Source organism: Propithecus coquereli, unplaced genomic scaffold (genome assembly GCF_000956105.1).
Source record: "Propithecus coquereli isolate 6110/MARCELLA unplaced genomic scaffold, Pcoq_1.0 Scaffold53, whole genome shotgun sequence".
In the NCBI taxonomy this organism is placed as follows: Eukaryota; Metazoa; Chordata; class Mammalia; order Primates; family Indriidae; genus Propithecus; species Propithecus coquereli.
Genome location: NW_012151174.1, coordinates 4,939,931 through 4,964,083, shown reverse-complemented (window position 1 = coordinate 4,964,083; position 24,153 = coordinate 4,939,931). Strand labels below are relative to the sequence as shown.

General features: G+C 42.6%; 1 protein-coding gene across 1 annotated transcript in view; it reads left to right on the top strand.

The window, feature by feature from the left end:
- PALLD (palladin, cytoskeletal associated protein) overlaps window positions 1–24,153 on the top strand; it is a 90,212-nt gene that overhangs the window by 54,213 nt on the left and 11,846 nt on the right. The window contains exons 3-8 of the mRNA XM_012657117.1: window positions 2,817–2,952; window positions 6,315–6,413; window positions 9,158–9,379; window positions 12,968–13,117; window positions 21,766–21,860; window positions 23,758–23,890. Of these exons, the coding sequence (XP_012512571.1) occupies window positions 2,817–2,952; window positions 6,315–6,413; window positions 9,158–9,379; window positions 12,968–13,117; window positions 21,766–21,860; window positions 23,758–23,890 (835 nt within the window). The remainder of the gene's footprint in view (window positions 1–2,816; window positions 2,953–6,314; window positions 6,414–9,157; window positions 9,380–12,967; window positions 13,118–21,765; window positions 21,861–23,757; window positions 23,891–24,153) is intronic.

Sequence of the window (24,153 nt, the reverse complement as noted above, 5' to 3'; positions counted from 1 at the left end):
AGTGGAGAGAGAGCGCATCCCTTCACTCGCCCCAGAAATATTACGTGTCTGTTAACAAGCACTGGGATTAACGAAAGAGCCATGATGTTAAAAGCACACGTAGGAATAGCGTGATAGGGGCTGCGAGGAAGAGAAACATGGGACAGTCACGAAAGGGGCAGACTCAGTCAGGGACGTCCTTTCGAAGAGACGCTGAACTGAAGGCTGGGAGGTGACCCCGGGAAGAAGCGCAGGAGCGGGGAGGGCTCCAGGCTCAGGGAAGCTGGCAAACCGTGCACGTTTCCGTCCAAGGATGGCATGGTACTAAAAACTGAGGTTGTAAATAATAATTCCTACGGCTCTTACTGTCAGCATATCTCAGGTTCACTGCCCGCTCCCCTAAATACCAAGATCAATTCCAAGTAAGTAGGCTACGACTTAAAGTTTGCTCAGAAGCAGGTGGAGGGGGGCGGAGGGGACGGGTGAATTCACACCTAACGTGTACAGTGCGCACTGCCTGGGGGATGGGCATGCTTATAACTTCCACTCAAACAGTAAACAAGAAATTTACGCAACCAAAACGCTTGTACCCCGTAATATTCTGAAATTTAAAAAAAAAATACCTTTAGTCATGCACTAACACTGGTTTCTTCTTTATCTTAAAAAAATAATAAAGTTTGATTAACTATTTCTTAGATGTTACAAACACAGGATATGACAATATTTTATTTCTTTAATTTGTTTCTGTAATGTCAAAGTCTAGTGTCATCTTATTTGAACTTCAGGGGCAAATGACTAAAAAGGACAAACCTGGAAAAACAGGTTTTATCAGTTAGGATATTTTCCACTGTAGCCATCAGAAGACTCAACTACAAGTAGATTAAATGTCAAGTAGGGTTTTCTGACCTGACTTACAGAACAAGTCTGGGGGGCCCGCTCCACGGTGGGTTAACACGGCACCCCAGGAGCAGTGTCGGGGCCGCGCTCTCCATCCCAGCCTGTCACACCGCGTGTGACCGGTTCTCCTCACAGTCCTGGGTGGATGTAGCAGGTTTGGCCTATTTCTGACACTGGTAGCCAGCGAAGAAGGGGGGCATTTCTTCCTATGTTTCTTCTTAGACACGGGAAACTGTTAGCCGGAGCACCTCGCCCTCTCTCCCAGCTCCGTCCCCCCAATCCTGGGCCAGAGCCATGCCGTCCTTCCCTGATACGCACACTGAAGAGTGAACGCCCAACAAAACCAGGAAAAGTTCAGCTAAGAAACAAAGGGGTGTGGACGAGAGGAGAGACTGGCAGGGTTAGGGTTAGGGTTAGGGTTAGGGTTAGGGTTGGGGAGACCGGGAGCGGGGGCCTCGGGAAGACACAGGTGACGGACGAGGGCTGGGTGCAGAGCTGCCGCGGGGTCCCCGCCGCCCGCCGTCTACTGCCTATTTAGCGATAGTTTTGTTCCCAGCACTGGTGGGTAAATAGTAAGAAGCTGAGAGTTGGGAAACCCAGTGCTGAGGTACATCCTTAGCCTTCTGGTGCTTTCTACCGCATCAGTGAAGTGGTATAAGCACATAATCCCTTGACATATTTGCAGTAAACTTTTAAACTTAGAAATAGCTTATCATGAAATATATAAATAAGGAAATAGGTACAATGTATATGTATAGCTTAATAATAAAACGGAATTCTTACCTATTTCTAGTACCTTGAAGCCCCCATGTGACCCTCCCCAACTGCATCCACTACTCTCCCTGAGAGGTAACCACTACCCTGAATTTCTGAGTAAATCGTACTCTTCTCTCTGTGGTTTTACTTTATAGTTTCCCTAGGTTTGTCTCTCAAGCTTTTGCATGTATCGGAACTCACCGAGAGAGCTCGCCAAAACACAGATCGCTGGACCTCGACCCGGAGTTTCTGATTCAGTGGTCTGGAGTGATGCCAAGAATGTGCATTCCTCACAAGTCCTTGGGTCATGCCGACACAGGACCACGCTTGGAGAACCACTGCTCTCGCAGCAGACCGTTTAGCTTTGGCCCATTTATAAACGGAAGCGTATTATATATTGTTTTCTGTGACTTGCCCGAATTTTAACTCAGATTTTTTTCCTGGAATTCAACTTTGTTGGTACAGGTGGCGCTGGGTCATGCATTTCCCCGTTGTCTAGTGTTCCATTTCTCTTCCATCTCTGCCCACTGCCCTGGGAGGGAAAAGAAGAGAAACAGGAAGCAACCTGCTCAAGGCGCCAGTGAGTGACTCCGTGCCCATCGAGCATCCAGCTCCGCGGCCTGCCTCACAGGGCTGCTTGAAAGGAAGGGCTCCGAGGTGGGGCCCGTCCCAGGAGCCCTCGAGGATAAAGCAGACCTTACGTCACGTAACACTGGCCTGCCCATATCAATCAGGATATGAGGGGATGGTGACAAACTTAATATTCCCGACATTGCTGTGTAGTATGTATTTTTATACCTGTTTCACAGGAGATGTTTCAAAACTTGCCCAAGGTCACAAACCCAGTACACGGTAGAGTCCGATTTCAGACCTAGGTCTGAGGACAGATCACATGATTCTTCCACTTTACATTGCTGCCTCCCCGGACGGAAACACAGGCCCTCCCCATCAGCATTTCCCTAACCGCGAAGGCACATGCCCCGAAGGTCTCCGAGCTTTCCCTGAAACCCAGTTCCAGTCGGTGTGACGCGAACTGCTGAAGCCAGCGTTCGTGTTCCCCCCCGCAGCTGCGCTAGAGCAGAGCGGAGCGACGCGGACACCGGGCGCCGTCTCTGGTGGCCCCGAGTGTCTCACCGGGATTTACTGCCCGAAGCTGACTGCACTGCCTGTGCTTTGTCCCGCAGGGGGTTTCCGAAGAAGGCCGGCAGAACCGCTAGGATAGCCTCCGACGAGGAGATCCAAGGCACAAAGGACGCCGTCATTCAGGACCTGGAACGGAAACTGCGCTTCAAGGAGGACCTGCTGAACCACGGCCAGCCGGTAGGGGAGGCCCGGCCCGGGCCCGGCGGGCTAGCTCTGCGCCTCGGAGCGCTCTTCCCTCGCTTCTCCGCGACCTCGGCTCTTTAGATGTGTCCACAGAATTATTTTGTCACTGCTGAATCTCAGCGCTCCTCTTGGTGTTATGGCTCGAATCTGGAGCAGGGGGACGTGAACCGGCTCCTTCTGTGTGGTCCTCACGGCCTCCTCCCGTGCACACAGCCAGGAGGGAAGACGAAGTGGAGAGGGAGGAAGGAGGAAGGGCGCGTAGTAGGTTTGGGAGCAGAACAAATGAGTGACGCCATGTTCTAAAGCAAAGGGACCGTGGGGATGCCATTCCGGCTGGCTGCGTGTGGGGACGGAGGGGACGTGTGCGCTTCAACGGTTCGTATCTCTCCAGCCGCGGTGACTGGAGTTCAGGTACCAAAAGGAGAACCTGGATTCTGTGGCATGTTTTCCGTCTACACAACCAACACCTTTCTAGAGAAACTACTGCTGGATCTCAGTTCTGTTCTACCAGATACTGAGCCAGTGTCTGAAAGGGCAACGCCTGTCCTCCCGGCCGCGCACCGACCAGGCCCAGCCCCGCGCAGCTTCCGCGCTCAGAGATCGGGCGCGTCGAGGGTGGCGTGGCCGCAGACGGTTCTGCGATCTGGTTCCAGTGTGTTAGAGCAAGATGACTAAGCTCGAGGAAAATATAATTATGTTTTAAGGCTACAGGATTGTAGAGGACATAAATAGATCTGGTAAAAAAATATACATATGTGAGATGTTTTCACCATTGGACTTAAATGTTTCCTCATCAGTTTTGTTTTTGTTTTTTGCTGGCCCTTTTCCTACTACATCGGAGTATTTTAAAGGGAAAGGAAAAGCAAGTCCAGCAAATAAGATTTTCCAGGTAAAGGAGAGGCGCCTCTTGTAGCTTTATTATGGAATTGTAACCAGAAAAATTTGCCTGGCTCTTAAGTAGAAGAAAAGGACCTCTTTGTATAAAATCTCCTTCTCAAACACCTTTTTCAGAGTAGAAAGCTCGCTATGTTGATTAGGTTTTCTGGGAATTTTAATTACCAAGCACTGAAAAATAAAAATGTAAGAACAGGCCACATCTGATTGAAAAGGCAGAGAATAGGAAGAGGGGTGTTGAATTCTGATTTTAATTATTAAGGCATCTTAATCTGATTAAGGAAGATTAAAATTCTAATGAGTTCTGTGTTAGCTACTCATTTCACTGAGTATGGAAGATTTTCACAAAGAGAAAATATTTTCTCCTTGAAATAAGTGATTGCATGTGTAAATGTACATACTTTGGAAGTTTTCCCAGGCTCTGTCAACTAAAGCCTTTAAAAGATTAAAATAAATACTTATGGGAACTGTTTCAAGCCAGGTAAAGGCATCTCTCCAGCTTTTTTCTTTTTAGTTTATTTAAATATTCCTTATGGAATAAGATTTTCTTGGTTAAGCTAAGGCTTTTATAAGCTATTATTCAATCACACTATGTATATTATATGTATATTTATGTTGCATATTTTATGTATCTCTTATATATAAGTATATAATATTTATATTTGTCTGTTTAGCAGTGAATAACATTCACAATAAGTTCCATAGATATCCACATTTGAAAGCCTAAAAGGACAAGAAAAGTAAGGTTGCTCTTTTTAGAAAATGGGATTTTCAAACAACTTTTTCCTAATGTTACATATTATTCTCCTATTTTTGGCTTCTGTAGACAAGGGCTTGTATATCCACATGGCAGAGATTTAGAAATAAAACTGTCTTAGTAAGAACTAAGTTTAAAAAAAAAAACTGAAGTAAATTTGGCTCCTAAGGGTAGCAGGTGAAATAATAGAGAGAAAATTGATGTTTCTGCTTCTGAGGAGCAGGGTGGAAATCGCTGCAGGCCTGCCTTTCACGCTGATACAGTTCTCCATGAAAACATCAGGAAAGCTTTTTAAGAGAGTCGGTATTTAAAACTCTCTTTGAATATTGAATTCACTGATTTTTTAATAGACGTGAGAAGGTTAGTTTGAATACTAGCATACTGGACTGTGATGCCCCACACACCTCTCAGACACCGCCTCTACCTCTTCTTGCCCCCTGCCCTTTTTTATTAAATGAACTAATTTGAACTTCAGGACTATTTGTCATTTGGCACTGGACTTGTTTCACTTCCCGGTTTCAGCTGGGATTGGAACCAGCAATTACTGGAAATTGTAAATTTACCCAGCATATTTTCCTGATTAGAGACTTTCCAATAGAATTTGCATCTACATTCAGAAGTTGGGAAGTTTATCTGAAATGGCTTCTGTACATTTTTAAGATTCCGCTGTACTAACTATTCCCTACTTCTAATCAATCACACACTTGTTTATAAAATGCCCCTGATGGGGTAGATGGTTTCTGAAAGCTCCTCCCAGACCCATGATTCCAAGTCACTTTAGAACCAGCACTCAAGAGCAGGAATCGCCCCAACACACAGAACACAAATGTTGGCATTTCTCGTGTGTAAGAACGGCCTGGCAAAAACAGTTTGGGCCGAATCCAAGCGCTGGTTGCCAGTTACACACACGCTACCCTGTGTTTGCCGAGTGGGAAAGCCGTCTGCCTCTGCGCAGTCCTGAACTGTGGACGTTAGCCCTGGCAGGTGTCTCAGTCCCGTCGCTAACTCAGCCACGTGCAGTTGTTCTTTGTGGGTGATCACATTCGCCTTCGTTCACCCCCAGCAGCCTGGGAGGTGCTTTTAGGGATGAGAACCTCAAAGCAGAGAGGATAGTCCCTGCTAGCTGCTCTAAACATCCCTTAGCGGACAGTTACTGAGCATGTACTACGTGCCAGACACTGCTAAGCGATGGATGGAATTATGTCCATCTGCGATAGCTGTTCTTGTCATCTTCCTGTTGATCAGTTTCTTCTCCTTTGGAGGATCTTTCTGTTTTTCCTGTTGGCCTTGGAGCTGACTTGGCTGTTCTGAAGCCTACGGATGGCTATAAAAATAACATTCCCTTTAAATTGTACTGTGCTGTTTGCATGTCTTTTCTCCTCTATGTTTTTCATTAAAGATAAGGATATGACACGTGTTTTCTACGTGGCTTCTGCTTTGTGGCTTATTGCTCGCTTTAAGTCAGCGCGGTGTCGGTCGACGCTGTCTGCGTTGGGCGGTCAGGACCGGGGGGAGGTGAAGGGCAGACCCCAGAATGAAGGGAACGAAACAGACGCCTTTTACACACGGGAGTCTGAAGCTGGAGGGAGAATAGTTAATGACAGAAAACATCAAAACTTGTTTTGTTTTTTACTCTTTTTCATAAGGCCATATGTAGTTGTGATTTTTTTTTCTAATTTTGTCTTTTTGTGACTTCTTTTTCTAGAAGCTAACATACGAAGAAAGAATGGCTCGCCGACTGCTAGGTGCCGACAGCGCGACTGTCTTTAACATTCAGGAGCCAGAAGAGGAAACAGCTCATCAGGTATTGGGTGGCTCTGCATTTCCTAGAAAAGTAACAATTTTCTCCTTTCCCCGTACTTTTCGAGGACGCTATTCTTGGGATCAGTTCTGTGGAAAGTAGAAAGCAAGGCACAGAACCCTGTGTTAGTATCAGTCAGCCTTATAGCTAACATTTATGGAGCACAGACTGTGTACCAGATGGTGTGAAGTCCTTGATAGAATTATTTCCTGTTCTTTTTATCTTCTTATTAATTAGTTTGTTCTCCTTTCAAGTTTTTCCTGTTTTTCCTTTCGTGTGCTTTAATGCAAATTAGTTCTCAATGACATTGTTTGAAAGAGCTAGTATAGCTTTCCCGTTACAGTTGACCCCTGAACAACGGGGGTGGGGGCACCAACCCCCTGCACGGCTGAAAATCCACATAGAACCTGTGACTCCCCAGACAGCCTCCTGGTGACCAGAGGCCTTACCAGTAACATAAACAGCTGATTGACACACATTTTGTATGTTATATGTATTATGTACTGTATTAATAAAGTAAGCTAGAGAAAAGAAAATGCTTTTATGAAAAACATAAGAAATAGAAAACATATTTACTATTAAGTGGACTGGATCATCATAAAGTTCTTTATCCTCATCACCACATTGAGTGGGCTGAGGAAGAGGAGGATGAGGAGGTTCAGGGTGACAGAGGTGGAAGGTAATCCATGTCTAAGTGGACCCTCATAGTTCAGACCTGTCTTCTCCAAGGGTTAACTGTGCATTTTTAACATCTAGTCAAAGTAAAATACCTCTGTACAGAAAAAACTATGTCTTTATCTTCTTTTACATATACACAGATGCTCCTTAACTTAGGATGGGGTTGCGTCCTGAGAAACCCATCGTAAATTGAAAATATTGTAAGTCAAAAATGCATTTAATACACCTAACCTACCAAACACAGCTAAGCCTCGCCTACCTTAAACGTGCTCAGGACACTTACGTTAGCCTACAGTTGGGCAAAAACATCTCGCACACAGCCTATTTATAATAAAGTGTTGACTGTCTCATGTAAGGTATCGAATACTCTACGGAAAGTGAGAAGCAGAATGGTCGCAGGGTACTCAGGAGACGGTTTCTACCAAATGCCCGTCACTCTCGCACCGTTTTAAGTCAAAAACGCGTAAGCGGGAGACCACCTGTGGTCATGAGTCAGTGATCAGCAAGGACCTGCAATGCTGTTTGCGCCTCTGCTGCCACCAAAAACGTCACTTCATGGGTTTGATACAAGCTGCTTTATAATCTCTACTGCTTCCTTTTGGAGTTTCCAGACTCAGTCTCAAGCTAAAAGAAAGTTTTAAAACAGGTTTAAAGGATCAAGTAAACTCTTTCTCATGTCTGTTGTCATCCTTCAAAACCTGAAGGTTTTTCTGTGCTAAATACGGCTGCCACAAACGTTTCACTTAAGGAAAACTAGAAACCTTGCTACGTTATTATTTCTATCATTAGTCTTCACTTCTTTTTTTCTACCGTTACAGGAAATGGGGTCTCCTCATGCTTCTGTAGGGAATCCTCTGGATGGTCAAAAGGTTACGCTTTTCACCTTTCTCCTCTTTCTGTTCTTTCCCTGTGTCCGTTTTCTTCCCTTCTTCCTTTTCGCCCTCGTATCTGTCTTTACTGCCATGTATTATAAATGCTACGACTAGTGTCTGTTTTCGTGTAATATCAGATGAACAAAATTACTGGAATATGATTTTTCTTGTCATTTATTTACAAACTTGAATTTAATTCGGTCAATAGTAGATGCTCTGAACTTTTAATCATTCAGCTTTTCCTTTGTTATACCTTTCTAGGAGAAAAAAGTAGTAATTCTTAAATTGATTAATTTGATAGTAATCAGACAAAACAAAATAACTTGTATTTTTTGTAGTGTTATTCATACCATTGTATTTCTTCCTTCAAACCAACAAACTTTTTGAAGGATTAACTTCCTTAAAGTACAGTTAAAATTATCTTTTGTTTAATACTAAATAGAAAATATTTTACAATGGGCTACCTTGTCTTCATTACACTTTGCAGGCAAAAAAACAAAAAAAAAAACACTATAGGATTCACTTGAATCACATCATAGGATGTTGATGTGTTCTTTGCAGTTTTTTTAGCCAGAATTTTGACTGGACTGTCAGTTCTACTTTTCTTCTGAACTGAGTGGGTTCCTAATAGCTGCAGAGCTAAGGAGAGCCCCTGTGAGGCAGGAGACTGTTACAGGTGAAAAAAATAGTGGCATTTTTTCCATTATTCTTCTGCTAAAATTCTACGTAGCATTGCAGCTGCTTGCCACGTGTACCGTTAGCCTCTGGAGAGATGTGCCGCCCTGCAGCAGCTTTCGTCCTGCAGAGGGAAATCAACATCCCACTGTGTTTCATTTTTGTGAACAGTTTGGGAACGCACAGCCTTTGCATTTGCCTTTCTCTGTCCTTCTCCCTCTTCCCCTGCCCCAAAAAAGGAAAAGAAAAAAATACTCCTCTTTTGGGGTTTTCTTCCCCCCTTTTTTCTTTCTTCTTTTTCTTGGATGATAGGGCTTGAAGACAATTTGAAATACCACATATACTCACTTCCAGATGTTTTTTGTTTTATGTGGAATTGAACTGGGCTCAGACCATGTTTCTAAGCTCTGTGGTAGAAATAGCCCTGTGTTCTCAGTGCCTTACGGGAGAGGGGCTAAGAGTCATGAGATGCATCGTACCGCAAGGCACTGAGGCTGCTCGCTGGCACTTGGTCTGATCTAGGAATACAAAGTCTCCAGCTGCGAACAGAGGCTCATCAGTGAGATCGAGTACAGGCTGGAAAGGTCTCCCGTGGATGAGTCGCGGGATGAAGTTCCTTACGGGGAGGCACCTGTGGAAAGCGGAGTGGCACCGTTCTTCGAGACGAAGCTGAAGCACTACAAGATCTTCGAGGGAATGCCTGTCACTTTCACATGTAGAGTGGCTGGAAATCCAAAGCCAAAGGTGAGCCAAGAAAACATAGTGGAAATTTGAGCTTTTTAAGAGTCATTTTCTGAGGAAGAGTTTAGCTTCCAGAAGGTAGCACGTATGGTAGGAGGGAGAGATACAGATGACGTTTCTCAGCACCCACGACGGAAATGTTTTAAGTACCTTTGAGCTCAGGGCCATCTTCGGAAGGCGTTAGAAACCAAAAGGGGTGGTGTGGGGAGTGGAATCTGGGTTTGAAGAATAGAGTACAATCAAAGGGACCCCACATAACGGCAATGAATAATTAACAAGGAACTTTCACACCTATATTATTCACTCCTTACAGTTAGTCCCAAATTGCAAGTGACTAAACTGAGCTCTGTGTGGTTGGTTAACTTTGCCAAGGTCGGAGAGCTGGAGAGTGGCCGGGCTTGGATGTGAGCCCATGCTCTGTACACACACAGAATTAACCACTGGGTACAGAAACTTCAGCTCTCTAATGTGCAAAACCAGGGCTTCCTATGTACACCAAGGGAGGTGGGTAAGGAACACAGCTCAGGACGGACGATCACATTTCCGATGCCCTGGAGGGCTAGGCTGAGCGTTGGGAGCCCCGGCCACACAAACAGCGGATGTGCCGGGTAAGGAGCCGCCCGTCTTTAAAGGGAGGACTAGAGGAACTGCTCACTAGCTAGCCCCACAAAGCAATCCACAGGAGCACGTTCTCCCCAGAACTCGAGTGAAAAGAATAAAAAAGGCGAGAAATTGAAACCCTCAAATTACACTATCACGTGATATAGAGCCAAAAGTTCAGAAATTAATACAAAATTTAGTTCTGGTCGATTAAAATCCTTAGAAGCAAGCAAAAAGTGTCCGATATACTTGCACCGCTCGAGGCGTCTCAGACTTCGACAGAGTGGAAGGGAGGAAATGCAACTGAACATCAGTTCATGATAAAAACTCACAAACCACGAGGAAATAAACCACCGTGAAAGTCAACAGTGCAAGGAACAGGAAAACAGAGGCCGAGTACTGCACAATATTGAACAATGTTAAAGAGGTTCTAAAATAACTATATTTAAAGTAATGAAACAATTTAAAAAGGAATAGAAACTATAACGAAAGAACAGGACAGTACCAAAACTGTAGATTTGTAAAATAAGCATATAGAAATGAAAAATACTCACTGAAATTAAAAGTTTAACAATGGTGTAAAAGAGCTGACATGAGAGTCAGAATGGAAGAAAGGAGAGTGGTATGAAGATAACTGACACTTTCAGGCATTAATTTCCTACAGCTCCATGCACTGCTTTGTTTTCATAATAATGTACATTTTACCATCATATACTTTCCTTAAAACTGAATTCCAACCTCATAGTCAGAGAAAGATAAAGAAAAATAGCCTTAAATTTTCAAACTTTTATCCACTTCTAATAAAATGGGACTTTCAAAATAAAGTCTATTATTATAGAAAACTTCTTTACCATATTCTTGGCATAATTTGGATAATAGCTATGTATTCACAGTATGATAGCAAATGTATTAAAAATAAAGTTGCAGCTTATGAATGAAATTTGATAAGAAATTATATCTTGAACTTCTAAAACATTCACAAAAAGACTCCATTTTTAAACCATACTCAAGGCTTAAGATCATTGATTCCTATTCTCATAGAATACTGCGGTTCACTTGAAAGATGGGCTTTTGTTTTTTCCCCTCATACGAATTCAAATGTTTCACAGGTTTAAGAGGCTTAATTATTTCAAACTTTTTATCGTCAGATTTTCCTCTTTCAGCCTTCCTTCTGCTCTCTCACCCTTCTTCCCTGGTTTGTTACAGAACTGTCTACTTCTGCATGTGTTATATAGATTGTACTAGGATTACTAAAGCATGGAATACTCATTAAGTTTAAAGAAATGCATTCTCTTCTTAGCTTCTTTTAAAAAAAAAATTTATTCCTCTCTTGGAATGCTTGTTCTCATTGAGACCTGGGAAGATTGAAAATAATTTCTAGTTTACCTGTTTTCATTCTTGTACCCTTCCCCTCCCCCGCCATTAGTCTTAGTAACAATTTTGGAAATATTTCTTAACTCTTAATTGAAAGTTGTATTCCAAGTTTAAGGGACATTAACAAATATGATTAAAGAAATAACTCTCAAGAACTGGCATGATGGCAAGAATGCAAAAGGAAGAAATTGTGTACTAATTACAACTTCTTTGTTCCATCAGAAATAATCAACCACCACAAAGAACACGACAATTATGAAGTATGATGCTTTATATAATTTTTAGAACTGAAAGTTATTAGTCTAGTTGATGATTAATTTTTACATTCTAGAGATTAATAAAATTTTCTGTAAATTTGGAGCTATCTGAAAATAGGAGTTGGAAAAGTTACAGCAGTCAGATCCTGACAATTCATGCATTTATTTAGTGCTACATATATTTCTAGCCTTTTCCCATCTTAGGTATGTAGGTTTGAAAAAGATTTTTCAGATTCAAATACTTTGACAGAGAGTTGGATTTGAGTGCCAGTTTGTGTTCTCAGTTTGCATATTGATTTACATTAAGGAAGAAATTTATTTTAAAAACTAAAGGGTCTAAAGTAGGTTTCTTTTGCTAGGAATCAGCTAGAAATGCTTTTGGTTGCAAGGAGCAATAATGCCAAAGAACTTGCTGTGGCTTAAAAAGAATGGAGGTTTATTTTCTTATCTAACAGTAAGTCTGCAGGTAGGCTGCTGCAGGTGTTAGTTCAGCGTCTCAGCTCTGTTGGGGCTGCGGGCACTGCGGTTCGTTGTACTGGGCTCACCTTTCACCTGCAGTTCATGGGCTAAATCCAAAATCATAGCGAAACATCAGACATCCCTGGACTAATGGCTTTGTGTAAAGGTGAGGGAAGGGAAGAGGATCTGTAGAAGTAGTTGGACCACTTTAAAATGTTTATTTAATCAAAATTGACGTTTACTTTAATTATTTTTCACATTTAATTTTTTATCAACCCAAATTATAGATCTGAAAATTATTGTACTTTTCAATACGCTGTGTTTTTTCTTTAACATAATGAGGAGAGCTGTCAAGCTTTCAACCTTTGGTCATACGCTGGTTGGTCTAGCATTAAAACAATAGTGTTCCACCCATCACCAACCCTGAGCTGTGACCGCCCACCCTGCTGCCCTCTTACTTGTCAGACACTATTCAGTAGTATGATTAGTTTGAGATCTCTTTTTGTTCTCTAAGATTACCTTTTTACCTTTACTTTACAAGCAATACATTTTAACTGCCAGTACATTTGAGAAAAGAAAGCAGCAAAAAGAAAAATGCCTATAATGCCACCTGACAGAAATAACCACTACCCAAATTCAGTATATATCCCATCATATAAATAACATATAGATGTAATACCATATTAAAAAAAAAGGGTATATAACTTTCTAAATGTAAAATGCAATTGAATTTGTTTGCTACCTGCTTTTTTTCACTCAAAAATTAATTTCCTATTCAGGTATTTGGTTTAACATTTTAACATGAAAACTCAGATCAGATCTGCAGACCACACTGTCACTACTTTCAGTCCTCCAAATAGAATAAGACTATACACACTCTCCGTCTTGTTCCCTTTCACAGATCTACTGGTTTAAGGATGGGAAGCAGATTTCTCCAAAGAGCGATCACTACACCATTCAAAGAGACCTGGACGGGACCTGCTCTCTGCACACCGCAGCCTCCAGCCTAGACGACGATGGAAATTACACGGTTATGGCTGCAAACCCTCAGGTGAGGAGGGTACAGGTCTGGGCTCAGTTCTGTGTCTAGTGCTTACAGGCATTTGATTGGACAGAGGAACTATTTAATTAAAAGGTGAAGTTATACTTCTTTGACTTACGAAATTATTTTTCCAAATTCTACATCCATCTTGGTTTCAGAGGACAGAAAAATTCTTTGTTTCATGAGTCATTTATCCTATCAGGTGTTCGTTCATCTACAGGAATGGACGTTCCTTTCACAAGTGTTAGGGGCCTAATACGTAGGTGGTGGGATCACAGTGATGGACTGGACAAAACCCTATAGTAGAAAATAAGCCAGTAAATACATAAATAATATAATACCAGGTAGGAGTATATGAAGAGAATAATTAGAAAGGGATAGAGAGTGAATGCCGCGTATGGACTGCGGTAGAAAACTCAACAAAGTAAAATATTCTAAAATACACACCCGCTCATCACTAGGATAAGTACTGTATAGGAGTACTTATAAATTATAAATAGTACTTATAATTTGATAGTACCTATATATAGCATTCAGGATTTGTTTTCATCAAAATGTTTTCTCTTGCATTTGCCCTTCAATTTAGGGTCAAAAAATCAATTGTCTTCTTAGAATTTAGGAGGAGGCTCCTGGGTGTCATGTTCCTAATTCGAGCCTACAAATTCTTTCTTATTGAATATTTTATATATTCTAGGCACTGGAATACATGTGGAACACAAAAACAAGTAAGAAGCGACTTTGTACCTTAAGAGCTCAATGTGCGACAGGGTAATTTTTAAAAAGTTAAAATAAATAATTTTATTATATAAGTAATGAAGACTGTCCAGAAGTTCTTTTTTTGTTTTCTTTCCTTTTGAGACAGGGTCTGGCTCCATCACCCTGGGTGGAGTGCCGTGGTGTCATCACAGCTCACTGCAACCTCAAACTCCTGGGCTCAAGCGATCCTCCTGCCTCAGCCTCCTGAGCAGCTGGGATTACAGGCATGCACCACCATGCCTGGCTAATTTTTGTATTTTTTTGTAGAGACCAGGTCTCAGTATGTTGCTCAAGCTGGCCTCCAACTCCTGGCCTCAAGTGATTCTCCCACCTCAGCCTCCCAAAGTGCTAGGATTCAGGCATGAGCCACCACACCCGGTCCCAGAATTTATCTTTTTGAAAATCTCTGATCTATTTATATCATTCCATATTTCATTATTTCTTTCAAAGAAAATACTTAGTGTTAGAAAATGCTATAAATAATTTTTACAAAGCTTACAAACTTTTACAAGTTTATTCTATTCTACTATTCCACTGTTATATATTGTTTCAGCAATAATATTAAAATGAAACTCAAATTAACCAGCTAGTCAGGTTGTGACAGAGCACAGCAAACTCTTCACCGCCAATGAAAAGTTTTCACATTAATGCACATTCTTGAAGCTCTAATTTTTTGATCAGTGAATACATGACCGTCACCCTGAAAGACAGTCAGAATCACCACCTCTACTGAAAAGATGCAGGCGCATTTTAATGCTTATTTGTGTTCAGGTTTGGTCTATTTAGGGGAACAAACTTGCTTTTTTTTTCCTTACTATATTTTCAGTATGTTTTCTTGACTATTAACAAATTTCAACTTTCAGTTTTCTGCTTGTTAAAAAGAAATGGTGGAGAACCCAACAAAATCCAGAGTTTTTCTTCGGGTTGGGCCCTTTATCCCTCTTTGCCCTCGCAGACTGGCGCGTGCTGTGGGGAGGGAAGGGTGCGGCCGCGAGGCCTTTGCATTTCCCAGCATGTGCTGGTGGTGCTAGGAGTCACCGTCTTATCCGACAAAGGAACACGAGCGTACAACTGCAGTCGCGAGTCTGCTCCCACCCTTCCTCAGATGACACCAACGTGTTCTTACACGTGGGAAGTTCCAAAGGGGAAGCACTCCGTGCCCGTGGCAGTGGCAGTGTGAGAGTTTAGACCGCCACCGGCCGCAGGGCCTCTGACCGCTGACCTCTCGCCAACCGCGATGCAGTCCCTAGATAAAGGCAGGCTGCTGAGAGCACCCTGGGCCATCCGCACTGCACCCCTTAAGTGTATAGAACTACAATTTGCCAGTTTAAATTAAATTTTTAAAAATTAAATGTAATCTTACCCAGAGCCCAGTATATAAAGCCAAAAAACAAGAATAAACAAACAAGCAAAAAACCCCATAAAAACAGGAAAAGGAGGAAGGGAAGGAGATGGGAAAGGGAAACAAGACAAAGCCCGGGACCACAGCGCAGCGCAGACAATGCTGAAGGGCCCAGGGCAGGTGGCGGTGCAGGTGTGGGCAGATCGGGGGCGGAGTTCTCTCTCTGCCACTCGTTACCTGTGTGACCTTCAGCAGGACACTTAACCTCTCTGTGCCTGTTCCTTTTCTATAAGAATAATAATGCAGATTTAAATAGTACATGTAAAAAGCTCAGTTTACCTGGCACATAGTGTGCTTTCAGTAAATGCTAGTCATTGCTATTATTTTAATTCAGAGACACTAACCACCCTGTCTCAGAGCAGCATGCTAAGACCTGGCAGGAGCCGTGGAACCAGGACGAGACGGATCCGTTCTGTTTCTAGCTGCTCCACGCCCACGGTGCTGCGGGAGGGCGAGCAAGTCGGTCGGGAGGGAATTTCTGCCCGACACGTTGCTGGTGTGTGGTCCTCTAACGTCCTGGCGTTTCCTTTTCCTGCGCCCATGGGAAAGGAGTCAGGCAGCAGATGTGGCTGTTCCGCGACCGCCACAGCTGTGGGTCTGGGGGGAGCTGGGGGGAGGGAGCTGTGACTAGACGGCCGCCCCCACAGCGCGGCTGACACAGCCACACGTGGAGCTGGGAAGCCGCTCGCCGCTCCCAGCACCCTCGGGCCAAGGGAAGGCCCAGAAGAGTGGCCACGGCCTCCTCCCAGGCCAGTAACTCTGCTGCTTCCCAAATCCCAGGCTGAGCCCCGTGGTTCACCCTCCCTGGTGTTTGCTCCACCCTTTGGAGGAAAGACAAACGAGGAGGAGACCAGTTTACACTGGTAGCCAAAAGCGCAGCCCTCCTACAGAATACCCCGTCCCTGCTGTGGTTTCAGCAAAGGGCATGAGACTGCTCTGGCCAATCCAAAGGGAGCAGAGAAGTTCCTGACACTGCTGTGTCTGCAGGTCAGCTGACCCACCCGGCATTTTATTCGTGATGAAGAGGTGGGGCTAAGAATCTCCTTTACTGAACTAACCAGAGACACGCAAAAGGAAGGGAAGTCCATGAAGAGAGTCTGAGGAAATCCTAAAAGTAGACCTCAAACGGTGTGACGTGTACATCCCACTGAGATGCTGAGAGAGAATTTTGGTATTTATGACGCTTGGCAGTAGTTATTGCAAGTTTCTGAGCATGTTGCCTGGTTGATTTTAACTCCGGAGTGAAACTCCTCCTTTCCCGTCCTGGAGTCTTCAGTAGCAGCTCTGTCCACATATGCCAGATAAAAGTTTTGAGAATCACTGCCTAGAAATTGGAATGAACTTTACTACCTGTTACAAAAACCAAATCGCATTTAAACCGTGGCAAGTGACAGACCCTTTTTCTACCTACCCTTTGGCATAAGTTATCATTTGTTGCTGTAGGAACGCTGTTACAGAAATGTTAACACTGTCATAATCTCAACTTTATGACATCTGTTATCATAAAGTATTTTATTCTTGTAATTTGTGAATTAAAACATGATTTAACAGAGTCATGTCATAAGTAGGCACTGAAAATTTTCCAAAAGCAAAAGCTAAATCTTTCAAGATACGCTAATCCCCGAAGCAGAAGGTGTACTGCACAGAAAACTGCAGCGGACCCTCACTTCCTTGATGCCCTTTAGTTGCCTTAAATCTTCTCAAGTTTTAAAAGCACCGGGGTTCGAAAGGGAGACAACCGAATCTGTTTTTTCCTGGTGCACTGTAGTCTAGATGATGTGAGATGACCCGGGAAAGAGGAAGGGACTGGAGTGGAAAAATTAGCTCAGTGATGAAACGCAGACGGCAGAGCTCTCCCGAGCAGTGGAAAATAATCCTGGAGAGCAGGCAAGAAAAGGGTGAGAACCAAGGAAGGAGGAAAATACTAAAGTTCAGCAGAATATTTTATAGAATATGATCTTTTTCCACCTGGTTTAATCTTTTGGGAATAAGAAACATGTTAGGCATCGCTGACTGCACCAAACTCTGCTTGGATGGAACACACGGCCCTAAGCACGCACCGGGCTCCGCGTCCGACTCCACGTGTGGTCGGTCAGTTCATGGGAGACCAGGCAGCCACGCAGCTCAGCAAACTAACGAGCGGCTGGCTGTGCAGTGTCACCCCAAACACGATGCCAAGAGGAGGCTCACACACACAGTTTATTTTAGACTCTAATCCTATCTTTAAGACCCAACTAAATCTAAACACGAATGTTTTACTTTGTTTTGTTGTGTTGCTAAGTTACTTTGTATTGCACTTGGATTTGGGAATGGCTATTTTGCAGTTTGATGTTTCCTCAAATTGCATTATGTATACAAGTGGCAAGCTTTTATAAAGACCTGTGTGCCACAAGTTAAATTTCATAAACTATGAAATATAAATGTTATTTCCATATCATATAAATAATTTGCCTTGCACAAGGCATCAAATAATCTTTACAAGCTGGATGTTGAATACAGAATCATTTTAAGAATTCAGACTTATTTGTACTATAGCTTTAAACTCTGTGGGTTTGGAATAGAAAAGAACACACAGCTGAGTTAAATATGTTAGTTTGTTGATGGCATTTTGTTTTAGCATTATAAGGTTTCCTGGCTCATTTCAAGCTTCGCTTTAAACATTCACTTCCATCATTCATGTGTTGCTAATAAAGCGGATACAGTGGGAAGGTTAACAGCAAAGGCAAGGCATTAATGTGCGCCAGAGCCCAGTAATCACGAAGATTACCAGGGTTAACAGGCGTGTTAGCATGATCAAAATCATTAATGTTAATGCTGTATGATCTTTCTCATAAATAAGATGTTCAGACTTAAAAACCTGAACTTTCTATTGTACACATTGAAGGTATCTTTTCAAAAATGCTTCACTGAATTCTGGATTTTTTTTTTCAAATTAAAATGTCAAAATTATACAACTTCTTAGTTTGGATGCTTTCTAAATGCTTCTGGTCATGTACTGGTTAGTGATATATTTAGCCAATAACACTATATTAATCAAACTGATAATTCTGCCTCCTGAAGACCACACCACCCCATCACGTTCAGAAGTGAAGGCTGGAATAGGGGTAGAAAGGTGACAAATGGTAACCACATTCTTTTTTCTTAAAATTGAGAACTTTAGGGAACTCTACGGCGATGTTTGCATGTATAGTTCTAAGCGGTGGCAGTGAAAACCCTGCAAATAGTGTAGACGTGTGTGTTCTTTCCAGAGTAGTATGCCCACCTGTTTGCCCTGTTTTTCTTTTCCTGCAGAGAGACAGGGGCGGCAGGGTCTATCTAAGCGTAGGGAATGGTTAGAGGTGGGCAGGCGTCTCTCCCCCCACGCCTCGGAGGCGGCCGCCACACGCGCGAGCACACCGAGTGCACGGGGGCGCGGCGCTGTTCGAGCACCAGAGGAAGCCGAGAACGTTGATTTACTGTCCACGTGTTCTGCCTCCTGCAGAAAGTATTTTGTTTTCCCTTTGGAGTAAATTATATTCTAATACCAAGAAAAAGAGAACTCCATACATATGCAAAATAAAATCTTTGTGCTAAACAAAGCAATTATAAAGGATGCTTCATATTCATCCGGTTGTTACAATTATACTCTTATTGAGTGCTGTAGTAATTTAACATTTTTAGCATTTACTTTGGGGAAAACACAATGCCAAGTACTTTACACGTATTAACTCATTTAATCTTCACAAGAACCCATAACGTATGAATTATTTTACAGAGGAGGAAACTCAGACAGGTAAAGTTAGCGCCTAACATCGCTCAGCTCTGAAGGACAGAACCGGTTTGCAAACGCAGACCGATGCCCGCAGAGCCAGCGCGCCGCACGCTGCTGAGGCCCATCCCGGTATCACGAGTACTGAGGCGCAGGGGAGACGCTGGTTAGAGGAGGTAGCTGAAGGAATAAAAAACGGTAGGAGCCTACCTCCAGTACAGTATCTTCACTTGGAAATTTGTACTGGGGTTAGCCAGGCTGCTGGGGCCCCTGGCAATCACCTTGATGCGTGTCTGCGCATATGTGGGTCACAGAGCCAGCGGTGACTTTAATGATAACCTGAGCCATTACGTGCCATCTGATATCACTAAGGCCATCTCAGGTTATATCATTGAACCTGACAACATCCTTGTGAGATAGATCAACATATCGCATCCCTGTTTGCACAGAGAAGGAAGGAAGGCTCGAACAAATTCAGTAATCTGCCCAAAGTTTTAAGGAAAAGTTGAAACTCAAATCCAGGTTAGAGGATTTCTTTTTTAAACAACCCACATCTGCTTGCCCAAATTCAAGTTTAACTAAGACTACATATTTTTCTAACCACTGAAATGAGTTAATATTCACTATCCTCTTTCACACGACAAAGGGTGTGTCCAGGTTGTAGGTGCGTCCTGTCTGTCCCTGAAGGAGCAGAGCAGGTACGGAAGCCGTGTCCCGCACCAGCACGACTGAAGCTGTTTATGTAAAGCAAAACACATGCTTCCTGTCCTCAGCCTGCGAAGAGAATCATGGATTTCATGTGTTCGTTTGTTAAATCATCTAGTACGACGCATCAGTTGCATAATTTATAACAGGGTCTTATTCTGAGCAAGTCGTATCTAGATTTTCTGTAGCGACTACAGATTAGGAGGGGTTAGATGAAGTTAATTTTTAGATTTCAAGCTGGTTTAGGGAATCCTAAGTGTTTGCTAAGAGCTTAGCATGAGCGAATCTGTATCATGTGGCCTGAGCCTCAGATACAGTCTGAGTTAGAAATAGTTCTTCACAATGTTATACTTCATCTGTCCTTGAAAATTTTTAGGAAACGCAGTGTTTTAACTGTGACCTCGAGCAAACACTGTGACTGCTAGAGTAACCGTGTAATGGTTGCTTCTTTGCGACCACCTCTTTCTATGCGGTGATTCCTAATTTTTCTGTCTGTGCTACATTCCCGTGTCCTTGCCTTTTCTGGGTGGCGACATCCCTAAAGAAGTCCAGGCTTTGGGAGACCCGGAGACCCCACCGACTGTGTTCCTGCCCTTCACTGGCTCTTGCTGTGGGTTTCTCCCTATGTTCCCTGCACTAGTCCCCCGCCCGCCCTCAGGAGGCAGCTCTTCAGCACACACAGAACACCCTGCTGCGGCCACCTGTGTGGGGCCAGCGGCAGGATTTGTTCTGAGTGTAGGTGCGCGCGAGGGCTGTTCATCACCCCTGAGCTGGAACTCGCTAAGTCCAATAATTAGTGAGTCCTGCTTCTCATTTTACCTCTCTTGCTGTTACCCTTTGGTCACTATCAGATTTAGAAGCACATCTCATTCTCTAGGGAGGAGAGGAGAAAGTGGAGGAGAAAAATCATCTGTTTTGTACTGTGCTAGTAACAGTGAAGGGAAAAAATTAAGGAGCTAAAGCAAAAACCAAAGTAACAATGGGTGACTTATCCGTATCATCTGGGTCCCCTAAGTATTACTTCTGTCTATCCGTATATAACAGCATTTATAAAACGTTGTCTTTTTTTGCTTGTATTATTTTTAACTGACACATAAGAATTATATGTACGTATGGGGTACAAGGTGCTATTTCAGTACGTGCATACAGAGCGTAATGATCAAACCGTGGTATTCAGCACATCCATCACTTTTTGTCATTTGTGCTGGGGACATTCAAACTCCAGTCTAGCTATGTGAAAATACACAATAAATTGTTTTTAGTTATAGTCACCCTACTGTGCTGTAGAACACTGGAACTTATTCCTCTGTCTGGCTCTCATATCCATTAACCTACCTCTGGTTGTGCCCCATGAAACTTTAAATTGATAAATTTAAGAGATAAAATATAGCTTTTCATTACACAGGCCCTTATCATATAACCCACGTGTTTTAGGTATTTATCAACTGCTTCTGGCTTTTAAGTCTCAAACATGTTCATTTTATGAGAACGTGGTGTCGGTTGTCATCCCGCGCATGCTTCTTACAAAATGCTCGTTTCTCACGCTGACATCTCTTTTGACACGGGGTTTGGGGAAGGGACGCCACTAACATTAAATAAGTATATTACTGAAAGTACCCGACAGGAAACATCTAGTTCCGATTTCAGAACTGGCCACAACCTGTGGATATGTGACCATGAAAATGGCATCATCCCAAGAGAGTGACGTCCCGCTACGTCTTACAGCTCGCTTCACGTGTTACGGAGACCGTCGCAGACTATGCTCAGCTCAACGAGCGGGTTGTCATTTTAAGTATCATCCCTGATAAAACAGTAAAGCTGACTTAACAGTTCAGAAAAAGACCCTGTCACCAGAGTCCTTTACGTTGTAGAGTTTACTGAGGAACTTAACTTGGGGAAAGTGCTTTTCTGAAAGAGGTTGGTGTCATTGCTGAAACGGCCACTGACTTAATGACACGATGTCTGGAGAACAGGACGGTAGGCGTGGCGGTGCGAGGCGGCTGGCAGTTTGCACAGCGAGTCATTTCCCTCCCGACGTCTCCACAGGGCCGCGTCAGCTGCACCGGACGGCTGATGGTCCAGGCTGTCAACCAGAGAGGCCGCAGCCCCCGCTCCCCCTCAGGCCATCCTCACGTCAGAAGGTATTTCACACGTGCTTTCCCATAGGTGTTACTATTTTTGTGTTTATTTTATTTATCACTGAAATTCAGTGCTCTTAGAATCACAGCGTGGCCACAACAGTGACCATAGCTGGGAGATGGAACGTGAACGTGAACTTACAGCAAGCGGCTCCTTGACTGTCACGCTCCTTTGGCTTTCAGAAAGGGGGCGGGAACAAACACTGGCTGGTACGCGCTCCGCCCGTTCCGACAGGCCATCGTTAGTTTGTTAAATAGGGCACATTTTATATATGGAGAAATACTCAGCACCGTTAAATCGTACATTAACATGAAAATATGAGTAAATGGTACACAAATGTTCAAAACCAAACTTCTTTAACCAACAGCTGTGTGGGCTGACCATTAAAAGCTATTGCCACTAAATTTCTTACAATCAGCTAGTTTGTTAAATGTTCATTTGTCAATCACTTAGTTCAAAACATGAGGCCATTAGACCATAAATCTCGTAAGACCTGTCATAAATGCTCAAATATCTGCTAACAATAGAGTATGCTTCCCATTCCTAGTAGCCCTGAGTCTAACAACGATGCAGACCGAATAACGGTAGGCAGAGACAGAGAAAAGATACTACTTCTTAGTAACGTATTTGCACTTAAAAAAATATATGGGTACGTCAACCAGCCTGTCAGCCTGGGTTCCTAGATATTTTACAGAGTATCCCCAAGGAGGCTGGCAGTAAATTATAGGCTGTAGATACAAAACAGCTTCGGTGAAGAGAACACAGTTAGGCTCACAGAGGGCGAGGAGGAGAACTGAACAAGCATCAAACAAGTGGTGTGTCTACACCTTCTCATGTGGCTGGATCCACAGAGACCTCTTCAACATTTGGAAGACAGTTCTGGCTCCTGAGCATGTGCAGATTTAATTCTAACCTTACTGTGGCAGTATCTGCTCACACGATCCTAGGCATGTATCTATGGCCACGATACAACATATTTAGTACTAGGTCCATTGTCTTGCATTATTCTTTATTGCTTTCCTTGTGGTCTTCAATACATTTAAGCTTTTCCATATGTCACTGGGTCCTACAAAGCATTTTTCTCATAAATTACTCTTCTCCAAGTACAGATCTAAACTGTATTAAAAGCTGATAATTATTAGCCTAGTATACTAATATTTCATTTGTTACAAGCTTGCTTTTTCTAGTAAATGTTTTTAAACTTATCTTCTGGTGATTGACAGAATTTGTATTCGATATGTTGCTCTTTTCTTCAATGTTCCATTCGATTACTTTAAATTGTATTCCTCTTAAAGGTTCCTCTGCCAATATACTTAAAAGTGAGAGAGATGCACAATCTTGCACAATCTTGTTTTTTAAAGAAAAGAATAATGCCTTTTGGCATATGGATAACTGATGGAAAAGAAAACTTGCCTAAGAATGTAATTTGTTTTCCTAGTTAATATGAAAGGAATTTTGATTAAAAATATATTAAATTTTTATAGAATAATAAGAACTTTTAATTTCCTACAAATTTAAAAATCACAGTGGAAAGTTACAGTAATTTCTGTTGAAAAGGACTTGGTAATAAATGAGCAACAGCTGTTGCTACTTTTCATAAAGCTTTAAAAATATTTATTTAGGAAAAAAATGTTAAAATATAGTACCCCATTTCTTCCCCATTTCCCCTCTTATGATTTTTACTAGCCTGCAATTAGCAGAGTATTAAATTTATGGTAAATTTCCAAATTAAACAAGATTTTGCTTTTCTGATTTTTTTATGTGTAAATCTTAGAGATAGGGATAGGATAAGGAAATCATATTACTACCCTGTATATTTTAAGAAAACAGATGACTGAAGTCTAGAAATAACTACTGTCTATTGCTATGTCTTTAACTGTCTATCTATCTTGTTTCAAGGCCTCGTTCTAGATCAAGGGACAGTGGAGATGAAAATGAGCCCATTCAAGAGCGATTTTTCAGACCTCACTTCTTGCAGGCTCCTGGAGATCTGACTGTTCAAGAAGGAAGACTCTGTAGAATGGATTGCAAAGTAAGAGTTTCTGATTGCCTGCGGGTCTGTTGCCTCACTTCTCCCCTCACTGCCATTTCTCTGTAGTTCCTTTTGGGGAAAATTATATAAGGTATAAAATGATTCCAGCTTAAGAGGAGAAAAAAATGAGTGAAGCATACAGGACGTTTATATACAGTTTTTCATCTTTTTTTTTTAACTTTTGAATTTATATTAAACACGTTCTTTACTTAGAACCCTGTACACTATGTGAAAATACACAATAAATTGTTTTTAGTTATAGT